The sequence below is a fragment of the Paramormyrops kingsleyae genome, chromosome 1, assembly GCF_048594095.1.
Source record: "Paramormyrops kingsleyae isolate MSU_618 chromosome 1, PKINGS_0.4, whole genome shotgun sequence".
NCBI classification, from domain to species: domain Eukaryota; kingdom Metazoa; phylum Chordata; class Actinopteri; order Osteoglossiformes; family Mormyridae; genus Paramormyrops; species Paramormyrops kingsleyae.
The window spans coordinates 72,741,350-72,753,514 of NC_132797.1; the positions used below are offsets into that span (position 1 = coordinate 72,741,350).

General features: G+C 46.4%; 1 protein-coding gene across 1 annotated transcript; it reads right to left on the reverse strand.

The window, feature by feature from the left end:
- Nucleotides 1-6,139: 6,139 nt before the first annotated feature.
- tmem182a (transmembrane protein 182a) lies at nucleotides 6,140-10,861 on the reverse strand. The gene is made up of 5 exons (XM_023818492.2): nucleotides 10,634-10,861; nucleotides 8,626-8,743; nucleotides 7,974-8,066; nucleotides 7,640-7,777; nucleotides 6,140-7,061 (listed from the first exon to the last, which is right to left on the reverse strand). The coding sequence occupies exons 1-5, from the start codon at nucleotides 10,775-10,777 to the stop codon at nucleotides 6,838-6,840; spliced, it is 717 nt and encodes a 238-aa protein (XP_023674260.1). The 5' UTR covers nucleotides 10,778-10,861; the 3' UTR covers nucleotides 6,140-6,837.
- Between the last annotated feature and the right edge of the window lie 1,304 nt (nucleotides 10,862-12,165).

Here is a 12,165-nt window from a genome sequence, read left to right on the forward strand (position 1 = left end):
ATGCAATGTGTTTTGACTGATGCAATGACTTAAGAAGCATGACCTTTGACCCCTATTCTCCGCCTTTAATAGCAAAGCCATGTCAGGAAACCAATCGGGACCAAAGTACTCTACATGGAACCACGCTGATGTTTAGAGTCATGTTTAAGGGCTTTGGAGTCCAAACCTCGCTTCAAAACTCAGAAAATCCTCAAAGCTCATAAACCAGTAAAATAGCTGCAGGTTTCATCTGACCACAAATCTATAAGTGCTACTCTTTCTGCATCTTCCCCTATGTGGACGACATGGCACCTGACACACTTTCATGAAATCTGCCAGCTCTTCTTAACCGAAAACCACTATCGCTAATAATTACGTAATTAATTCTACTTCCTAACCTTAGCTTGCTCTGCCAGAGCTGAGCCCTAATGCACAGACCTGCACAGGCTCTGCGCTGAGGCCCATGTAAGCAGGCGCGGTCCGCGGCCAGCGAGACCCGCCCTGCCAGCTCGCCGCTAATTGAAAATGGCACAGAAGTAATCGAATTTCAGGCTTTAGGATGCGCGTTACGGCAAAAGAAGCATGACACAGAGCAGTCATAGTCACGATCCGTGGAAGTCCATGACACACTTTAATAGCCCCACAGAAATCACAAACCCCTCAAGGCCTTCATAATCTCCTCTTTTTCCTACTTAATAGGAGATAATAACTAGTGTAGGCCCGATTAATCAGTATGCAACAGCGGCTGTGGTTTGATAATTAATACCAGCGTTAGAAATAGATTTACGGACAAGCCGGAGCGGTTCTACCATCAGATAGCAGCTCGGAAGATGAGGATTCCTGCATTCCAGCTGCACGTTCTGCCATGAAGTCTATCTCTCCCCTTTCAATGGCGCTAATTCTTTGACTAAAGCTTTTTATCTCATTACAGGCTCCGCGATGGGACTCGATGGCTCCCTGACATCTGTATTCATTCGTTCCCAAAATTAGTCTTGACACGAAATTAATGAAAAAAGAGAAACATGGAGAACGCCGGAGATCAGACGGGGAGGCCGGACGCACGAAAACGCCGCCAAATCCTCTCGCTCCGGCTGCTCTTGGGCTCTGCTGCCGTTTTCAGTTATGTGAGCATTTGCTGGGCATTTAAACAAAAGGTTCTCATACATTTCCAAGTAATATTGGTTTACATTTATTGGACACATTTAACTAAAGCAACTTACAGCAGTGAGAAGTGTTACAATCTACATGTGTGTTCAGGGATTCAAACCCATCACCCATCTGTCTCGTCAAATCTAGATCAGTATTAAACTCTTTCACTACCTCTGGAAACCTAGTGCGTGGTTCAGCAGGTTATGTTGCTGTGTATGTTTTCAATAGGTTGCTGGTTTAAATCCCAGCATCAACTGAGCTTTTCGACTATAAAGCCCTGTTGAACTAAGGAGTATCTAACCCTGCTTTCTCAAAGACATACATTACTTTGGATAAAAATATCTGCTAAGTGAATGTTCTACTGCAGAGCTGTTTTCTTTCTGGCAGACAGGGTATGTGAACCCATGGAAGTAACACAGTGCAGGAAGTTCTCCTTTCTTGGGGGACAGATCAGAGATTGTCACCGAATGAGCCTTAAAGAGCACAGGATGTCGTTACCCTGTGATCTCACTGCCGTTACCCTGTGATCTCACTGCCGTTACCCTGTGATCTCACTGTCCACTCTGTCTCCATAGTTACTCATTCTTCAACCATTATACTGAACTGAACTGGATACTGAAACCATTATACTGAACTGGTTTCAGTGGGCTGATAAATAACCTGTCCAGTCAGCAGCTCCCCTAATGTACACCTTCTGCCCCCCCCCCCCCCCCCCCCCACACACACACACACACCATCCTCCTCCTAACTGAGTCTATAGCAGTGCTGATAAATCCTTCTGTTTGAAAAAGAGATGAAAGCATTCATGGATGAAAGAAAGTTGGATTTAATCTCCCCCCCCCCCCCTCGCTCTTGCTCTCTCTCATCCTGCTTACTGCACTGATCATTTTCTTTGGGAGAAGGAAAAGACAGACGCGAACGTGAGGAAGGGAGACGAAAACGGAACAGCAGAGCATGAGCTCGGTGTGTGCGTGGAGAAGGGTCCCGGTTGGGGGGGCGGGACAGGCTGGGCTGATGTCAGACACCCTGGAGGACAGACGGCGAGACAGGAGTGGGGGAGACTAGGTGAGATGGGGGGGGGACCAGGGGAGGGCTATGGGCAAGGGGGAGCGGAACAGATTAAGGCCGAGGAGGAGAAACGGAAATGTTAGGGAAAAGGTGGGGGAGCGGGGGAGGACAAGAGAGACAGTCAGAGGATGCGAGGGGGGGTTGGGTGGACCCCACCGCATTGACATGGCCCCCCAGAGGAATTCCCTCCCATCTGGCCGAGGCTCTGACCCCGCCTGCTGGCCCCCAGCATCTTCATTAGCCGGGGGGGGGGGGGTACATAGGGCACTCCCCAAACCATCCTGGACCATTGGGGACAGATGGACAGGGGAACAGAACTGTGACAGACAGCAAATGACTGGAGGACGGTAAAAGTTTGGAGAAAGGACCAAAGGCACAGAGGAGATGAGCAAAATGCAGATTGACTGGCCAGTTCCGAGCGGCTCTGCAAATCAGGCGAAGCAGCTTAAAGCCTCTCGCTTACCTGGCTCTGTCCACATGGACTCTCATTAGATGTTCCACCAGTCTACGTCAGGTCAAAGCCCTCCTCAGTTCAGCTCAGCCTTGTGGAACCAGCAGACCTTACTGGTTTTTCCTGTCCATGCGATGACCTGATTTTTCACACGGTCTAGTCCAGCTTCTCCATTCGGCCAGGAGTGTAGCTAAAAATTCTGGATCCCCTGTTAAAATATTACCTTGCCTTCCCCCCAAGTGGAAGGGGTGGCTCATTTCAGTATCAGTAGATTCTGCAGGACAGGCCCAGCGTTAGTGCTGAGCCCCCCTGTATCTGCCAGAGTGCCCATGCTCAGCTGACGTCACCAGGAGGGAGGGCCGAGCAGAGCATGCGGTTTGGGCGGGGGGTGGGGGGGGGCACAGAAAATTGGCTTCTCGGCCAAGCGGCTACCCACAAGGGGATTATCAATGTATGGAAAACATTGCAAATGTATTCACAGGAGGTCAGCGTGGGTGTGAGGAGAGGCATCCAGCCTTGAAGAGCTCGAAGTTCAGGAGTGGAGTCATTTGTGTGACTCAGGTGAGCTGGGGGTGTGTAATTATACCCCCTGGGTCACCCCCGGGCAACACGGAGGAACATCCCTGGGAGGAATCTGGCAAGAAGCACTACAAATGATTGAAAGTCAGACCTGGAGGTACGTGCAACAGTGAGTGTGTGTGTGTGTGTGTGTGTGTGTGTGTGTGTGTGTGTGTGTGTGTGTGTATTTGCATTCATGTGCCCAGGTAACCAAATTAACCCTTTGATTATATGGGCCAGGGGCTGTGTGCAAAATACAGGGGGGTCAGGGGGGGTCCGACACCCCGATTAACCCATGAGACCCCCTGAAAGCCTCAAAAGCAAAATTTTAAGGGGATCTCAAGATCGGTATTGTGCAACAATAGGGAGATGGGGACCACCCCCCCCCCCCAAATACTGACAGGTATTTCGGACCCTGGGCCGGGGCAGTGGTCAGCATTGTCACCTCACACCTCGGGGACCAGGGTTCGAGTCTCTGCCATGGCTCCATGTGTGTGGAGTATGCATGTTCTCCCCGTGTCATCATGTGGTTTTCTCTGGGTTCTCTGGTCCAAAAACATGCCGTGGCTGATTGGAGTTACCAAATTGCTCATAGCAGTGCATGTGTGAGGCTGCCCTGTGATGATGGGTTCACACCTCACCCTGTGTGGTTCCCTGCCTGGTGCCCATAGGCTGAAGACGACCCCTCCCCCCCCATGACCCTGAATAGATGAATGGATTATAAGGTCCACCCCCCACATACACACACAAACGTGGCTGGGATCTCCTGTTTACCTGTTTGTGTCTAATGATCCACATACTACAGCTTCACCCAGGAAGAGAGCAGGGCTTCAGGTGGATCTCACCTGATCGCAAAGTTGTACAACTGAGTTCTAAACAGAGAACTGATAAAATTTATTAATTCATAAATTTGCTGTTTTCTCAGTATTATAAGTAAAACATATCACACTAGAATCACACAGCCTGCACACACGAGTTTATATTGCAGGTGGCCTGTGTGTGTGATCTGCCTGTTTCTGTAATCCATTCTACCAGAGCTTATCTTCACTGGGGATAAAAGATCCATTTTGTCCCCTTGCAAAGACAGCCCACTTAAGAAGTGTCCAGGTCCTTTTCAATGACATTTCAGCCAGATTAAGATGCTTGGCGAGCTCGACATTAACGACCCCCTGGTAATTGCTGTGGACAGTCCCATCTCTCAGGGATGGAGACCTTGGTGATGGAGAAGACAAAGATCAGAGGTGTCTGAGCATCCTAAAGGGGTTGGGACTGCGGGACAGACACGCCGGTAATGAATTTGCCAGCAGATTTTTTGGGGGGAAAAAAAGCACTTAACTAGGAGTTATGATTGAATTCGCCGTAGTATTCATTAAAATCTACCTTGAAACATCAATTGCCTGCGCTGATTTTGAGATGGGGCTTCTTGACAGAGATGTTTCGCCCGCCCAGAACCGCAAAAACAAATGTGACAGGTTTTAGATGTAATTACAGTCACCTCAGCGAGAGAGGGGATTAAAGCGGCGGATCGCGAAGGCGGGCGAGACGGCGGGACGCGGCCGATACGGAGCAACCATCAGCCGCAGTCATATCAAAATCTCTTTTTTTTTCTTTTTTCTTTTTTTTTGTTCTGCTATCAAATTTTAATACGCTAAAATTTCAATGTTTTACAGGATATTTCCAGGCAAAGCATTGACCTTATATGAAATGTGGAACTGCATTTATACAGTAAATGACAAATTATTTAAATTACCCCAGTGTAATGTGAATGGTTTCAGACAATTTGGTTTGTTTTTATTTCCCTATTCTTTAGGGAGACTTCTAGTGTGTTTTCCTCTTATAGCCAAATACAAGACTCGTGAGGTCTAATACACTTAAACTGATAAACCCCTACCGTGCCTCCACCCCTGTACATAAACGCTGTTTAATGGAAAAAGTATCGGAACAAATAAGGCACATTCCGTAACAACGTTAAGCCAGTAGTGCCATCTGGTGGTGGATATGTATTATCGCATTTTATAATTTAATAGCTTCGTATAAAGTCACAACGGGAACCTCCTGTAGCGATGACCCGAGTGATTTCTGGACTATTCGACGCACTTCTGTTAAAATTGGCCTACAGTTAAACCCATGTCACTAACCAACCACCGGAAGCTCCCCTTGGTGTGGTATGACATGGATCACATTCGCTTTCTACCATCAAGGAATTATCCTGAAATATAATAGAATAATATTAGTCACTACACATGCACAACGAAACTTTGTGTGGTCTTGGAAGAAATAATATCCATCTATAATATACGACTAGAAATACTAACAAGACATAAGACACCATAAAAAGCAGCATTACTACTTTTCTGTATGGAAGAACACAACAGCGTACTTTTAACAAGGTCTCTTAGCTGTGTGAGTAAGGTTAGGCAATCACTGGGTAATGTGAGGAGGACTTCAAAATAGCAGCTGGTCTAGCACAAACAAGGTTTCTGGCATCCATGCTGTAACGCAATCAGGCCGGCGCACAGAGGGCCGCACCTGTGCCCGCATCGCCGTGCCATGCCTCTCTGCCCAATGGGGATGAGTCACGCGGCGGTGCCCGGTCAGCTGACCTATCATTTCAGCCCCCTGTGTGTTCGCTACTTCGGGAGGGTCCCTGAGCTGCTGCGCGTCCAGTGCGCGTTTCTATCTTTAACGTTAATGGGGAGTTTAAACTTAGCGGCACGGTCAGCTCGAGCACTCGGCATCACGAGACACTGTCTTATAACATCATGAACTGACATTGGTGCGGGGCGTAGAGAACGTGTGCGCGAAGCGCGACCCGATAGGGATAAAAAAACATGGTTTAACACGGAGCAGAACACAGATCATGAGAAGGTCTGCAATCAAACTCGGACTCGCGAGTCTCCTGAAGTGTGATAAATACAGCAAGAAAGACATTCATCCATGTAATGAACGGATTTAATCAAATGCTTTCATGTCAAGCTTACACACGATATTTACAACAATTCTTTATCTTTCCTGAATCTCAGAATGACTGTGAAAACCTTATGCTGTTTCCTGAATTATCATAAACCAAACAGATACCAAATATGGTTACATGAAGGAAAAGTAAACCGACTTTAAAATGTCCTCGTTTAATTCGATAATGCTTTTTCGTTGATCTCACAAGGTGGTTGGCTTCTTAAGCAGAGCGAAATAATATATAGAAACATGCCAAATTCTTTTAAATGAGAAAATAATAACGGTGTACAAGCTATTTTGTAAATGACTAACAATGTTCTTAGGGTGCATATATATATATACAGATATATAAAACAATGGAAATGGGTATTTTTAGTTTTAAAGCCTTGTGAATCTAAATTCAGCAAAGAAAAATCTCAACCAATGGCTTTCCAGGTTTTATGTTGGAAGTTCTCTGTGTGGCCAGTTTACTGCACACGGCTGATAGCTGAGAGGGATGCATTTTTTTGTGCTGTTTGCGTAACAGCAGTTCTTGTCTGACCAGGTTCAGAATCTCTGTTCCTGATGAATCAATGAAATGAAAAAAATGTCAGAATCCCAAACCTCAGCGTGGGGAAATGCCCACAACCTCAGTCCACCAATGGCTTGGTTGCATGACACCAGGGTCATATCTGGGTTCAGTGGTACTGCATCTGCACCGATCGTCCAATCAGGAAGAAGAGCAACCCCGCAAAGAGAGAGAAGAAGACGCCCACGGGTGCGAACATGAAGGACAGGCCGTAGCGGAAGTTAAACTGGTAGTTGGCGCATGTGTCCTGCTTCTGGTCCACATACTCATCCACAAAACCCAGAACCTGGATCCAGATGATGAACATCACAATGACAGTTAAGAAGAACATGCCTGGAGGGAAGAAAAAAGAGAGGGAAGGATGGGGTGGATCGGGGTGGGAAGATTTCATCTTTCATGTGACTGGTTTGAAGTCTTGCTTATGTAATTACGTGTTTCTGCTACGACGCGATGTTTAAGCATGCCCTTTGAACATTTGGCTGAACATCCTGATGACTGGGGTTTTTTTTTTTACATTTACAGAGGTCCACTTAGTGGACACATAATCTTTAAATCCTTGAAGAGAGATTCTTCACGTGCACAAGGCTCAGATTATTCTTGCTAATCCATATTCAGGGATTAACTGTGTGAAAGAGGCCTTGTGGAAAAACACAACGGCACAATAATCCCACAGTTTGCTGTTGGTATGGTAACCTCCACTGTAACTTGCAGGCAGTACCGGTCAACCCATTAGGTGACGTATAGGCGGCTGCCTAGGGCACTGTCTTCTGAGGGCGCCTTGATTTAGCAAGTGAATTTCACTTTGTCACAGACAGCATGTGCCGGCAGTGACGCCCGTCTAGGACACTGCTTGCAGGACATTTTCACGGTAGGAAACATCTGGCAAACCATCATGAAAACGAAGACCTCACCTGCAATCAGGAAAAGACCCCCACCCGCCTTGTAGAGGCGGTGACTGGCAAAGGGGGCGGCGCAGATTATGGTGAAGCCAGCTGCCACCGCAGTGACCACGCCCAGCAGCATGAAGACGCTCCAGAATCCTCTGTAGACTGCAAACACAGAGTGGTCATCATGACAGACCACCAATCAGCTATCAGATATTTCAGAGATCTCAGAGACAGAAAAGACAAATAGTTCAGCAGATGGATGAGTCAAGTTATTCTAGTACAGCTAAGTTTAGTGTGGAGGTATAGATTTCAGACCTTTATTCACAACTCGTAATATGGCTGCATGGACCATACTTACTGATGGCTGACTGTGGAACGGTTCCATTGTTCTCTACAATGGGAAACGGCTGCAAGTAGGACTGCACGCATTTCTTGGAAAAAGGCTGGTTGACTGGGAGAAAATACATAAAGACACAAAGAAACAACATACAGAAGCTAAAGAGTGCTGAAAATCAGTGAAGCGATCCTAAACTCGTCAGCTTGACATTCATGACGGTTTTTGTGAATCCCACACTTTATATGTGGTTTTGTTAATCTGCAATTTTCTGTTGTGTCAGCTGCCTGTTACTGTTTCCCTACCGCGTGAGTATGGTGACATTCATTCATAATTCTAAATTAGTGAGGATTATAAAGGGAAGAATTTGTTTCTCAAGTTGCCCGTTTCTCGATGGTAGGTTTAAGTTGTCGGGGAGAAAAATGATTCCATAGTGATATTCAGTGAGAACATTCTCCTGACCCGTGATTCAAAACACTCCATGTCTGAATACTCTGATTTTGAGAGGGACTGAAAGAGGATTCGGTGACGGAATATAATCTGTTTCCTTTCAGAGAGATCCTGTTTGGACAGATAAACTTCAATCATGTTACGATGACCAATGACTGAAACAGGATCACACCCTTCTTACATAACCTGCCTCAAACCCTGAGCCAGATCACCGGGTCTCACTTACAGAGCAAGGTCTTCAGCAAGGGGTCGTCTGTGCTTTTGTCACTGAACGAGCACCTCCAGAAAAAGCCCTCGTGGTGGAAACCAGTGGTATCTTCATCAGCCAAGACCTCATCCCCTCGCTGTGGGGAAGGAATCAGACTGAGGTCACGGGATAACAGTGTAACACGAGAATAATGCAGGGAAGCTAGTGTAAGGTGCGTGCAGAACTATGGAGCATAAACGGCAGTGTGAGATAGGGTCAAAATGTAAACATGGAGTAGAACTGCTGTGCCAGACAGAAAATACATCCATACAGAAAAAAATATCACATGCAAAAAAATAAAGTGAGATAAACTGAGATCCTGGCAGAGGAGTTTCCAGGAGAAGCAGCTTGAAGCTGTCTTCTGTCTTCAAAAGCCACTCCCACCTTGGAGCTCCAGTGCTCAGCTTCAAGCTGTACAGCTTCAGGGGGGTCCGCCTACACTTCACACCGCTGCTGGTCGAGCCCACAGCCAGGGCTGCGGCCTCACCGAGCAGCATCGCACACCCCCGGTAGGGCGGAACCGTCACCGTCTTCCATCAGGCCTCTCTCCATCGCCCAGACCTCGCCGCACACGTTTTCCCCTCATCCTCCAAATGCAGGCACCCCATTCACAACTCCTTACTGCACCAACTGCCTGCCAAAGTTGATCTGAAACATCAGCGCCAATACACATGGCTTCTAGTGGAACTGTGTCATTTTACATTCAAGAGTTTTGTGAGACTATCATAGTTACTATTGCCTTCAGGGTCCTGGTCAGAGAATCACAATTACAATTACAATTACAATTAGAAGCCTTTTATTGTCATTTTTCCAAGTATAACGAAATTGCAGAGCAGTTACAGATTACGATTACGAGCAGATTACGAGAGAGAGCCGTAAGCCACTGCGTCCATGTGTGCCACCATCTAAAACTTATACTCAGTACTTAAAGTACTCTGTACTCAGTACCTGAGTAGGACTCAGGATTAAAAGCCTTCCATGGGGGAGAGGGGTTTCTGACGTTGATACCTTCTCAGTAAAAACTCTAAACGTTCTCTGAGCTACACACTTCTGTGATTAAACATGTTGCGTATCTTTAAGGAGCCGCTGCCCCCCTGCCCCCGCCTTGGGCCACACCTACCAGCTCCTGTGCTTGTGCAGGTGACCATCTCTAAGTACTTACTAGTGCACTTTGCTGCACTAATTCATGAGGCACCTCAGATAAAAGGGGCCAGTCAACAAACAAGCATGTAAGCAAGACCCTGCTGAAAAACCAATCAGAAACGTGAAGCTGCGCTGATGCTGCAAATACGTGATCTAAGGTCGTCCTCTTCCCACACCCTGAGGGGGAAAATGCCGGCATCAACAACAGCTATCCCTGGCAACTGTTGGCCCGGAATCCTTTCATAATATTTTCTCCACGAAAGCTTCAGAGTATATCATTCAGTAGCTGATATACAGGCTTGCATATTAATAGCAGCAGCCCATTGCCCAAAGCGGCTGGCTTGTTTTCCGGCCGCGACCAGGGCCAATGCGTGTGATGGCCAGTGGTTTTGCTGGGAAGTGGGTGTGTGCGGGACTCATAAAGCTCCAAATTAGCACACGCTCCTTTTACCCCCAGAGAGCAGCTGTCGCCAGGCTTCAGTGTGGGCGTCTGCCCCTGGCCCGCAGCCCACTCAGCCCCGAGACGCGTGTTAATGCCACACCTGACATCAAACACACTCCCTTGTGCCTCATGACAGTTACAGTAAGTGACGTCAAGCCCTCCCCCAATAGCACTGCGCTCCGTTTCAGTGTTCCATCTATATTTCTGTTGAAAATAATAAGTTTCACTCAGCGAGAGGTTGTCAGACACGGGCCTCTGTTTCCCTGAATCATCTCCTCCATTCCTACACATGTGAGCCGGTTTTAAACAGCAAAAAAAAAATATGTCAGGACCTGTTAGCGAGAAGCAAACATTACATCGGCATGACTTACACCCGGCCAGGCGCAAAAAAGACAAGCTTACCTCTAACAGGGGCTGTGTAGTGTCCTCCGGGCTGCAGGTCTCTGAGGCCAAGAGCCAGTAATCTGTCCCAAAAGAGAGCAGGAAGAACAGGACACTAAGGGCTCCAAAGAAGCCGGCAAAGAAGAGCGCCACACTAAGCTTCATGGTTCCGTCCCGAGTCTGTTGTCCGTCTGCCTGGCCGCGTAAGAAACACAGGGGTCCAGTTCCCTGGACCTGCCTTGTTATTTTTTTTCTCGTTATTTTTGGCCCCCATGTTACTCCCCAGCAGGGGAGGCGTGGCCTTGGGGCAAGCACAGAAATATCAACCAGCATTTGGACACAGCTCAACAGGTTGGACAGTTAGGGGTTGAAAAAGACGTGTTCGAACAGAAGTTGGGAATTCCTTGTGGTGAAGGAAGGGAATACAGGCATTAACAAATTATAATCCAACTCTAAGGTTTACTTACTGACATATCAACATATGTGTTGCACAAATATATACAGATCCATGTGACAGAGGTCTGCATTAAACAGTATTACGATCAGCCATCCTGTCACTCAGAAGCTTCAGAATGATAGCTGTTCTCCTCCAGCACATGTTTAATGGCTCCTGTGAGTTTTACAGGAAATCGCATGCAGCTTCCAAAACCATCTGGATCGCTCTGAAACTTTAGCCTTCCTGTTCTGAAAGGTTACACCATACCACAGGAGACGAACGCAGTTGTCACACAGCTGGGGTATTTTTGCACAGGCTGCAAAGAGACGAGGGGTAATTAATACGGGGCTGAGAAAAGAGTCGACTCCCCTTTTTCTCCGCCTTTATATTTGCTCCATCTTAGTTTCTCATAGGAAGCAAGTGTTAATGTCATATAACGATTAATGTTTGTACTTCATATGAAGCATTTACTATTTTCCAATTCTCATTAAAAAAAAATAATACTTGCACAATATGTTACTCTTGTAGAACATTAACAGGGATGTCAAAGAAGGTTCACGCCGAAAAAAATTGAGGTTTGCCTCTACATGTGAGGTCATGCAGTTACCGAATCTCACAGGACGCGTTTTCTGACTAGACACGTAATAGCGTTAATTGGCCACATGGTGTCGCTCTTGCACTGGGGAAAAAACACACTACACGATCGCGATGTAGGCTTTAAAAAACACGGGAATATGACTTGTTTGTATCAGTGAAATGTTTTACGTCAAGGCTGTATTTCACTTCCAGCACGCGTGAATTAGTTAACCATAAATAAATGTACAATCAATTATCATTACACTTTGATATGACTAGCAGACCAAATTTTCAAATAAAACTTTAGAATATTCAATTTTATTGAACTTAATATAATCAAATGACATTTTCATCTGACCAGTAGTCAGTTAAGCACCTAAGTAAAATCTCCTATGAACATACAGTACTGAATGACTGGAAGCGCTGGAGAAATGTATGGGGAGCAAAGAAGCCCCATTGAATTCAGCTTATCCTGATTACTGTCTAAAACACGCATTCGAAATCCCAAATTGACATAGAGTCTTAAGTACAAAGTAACTAC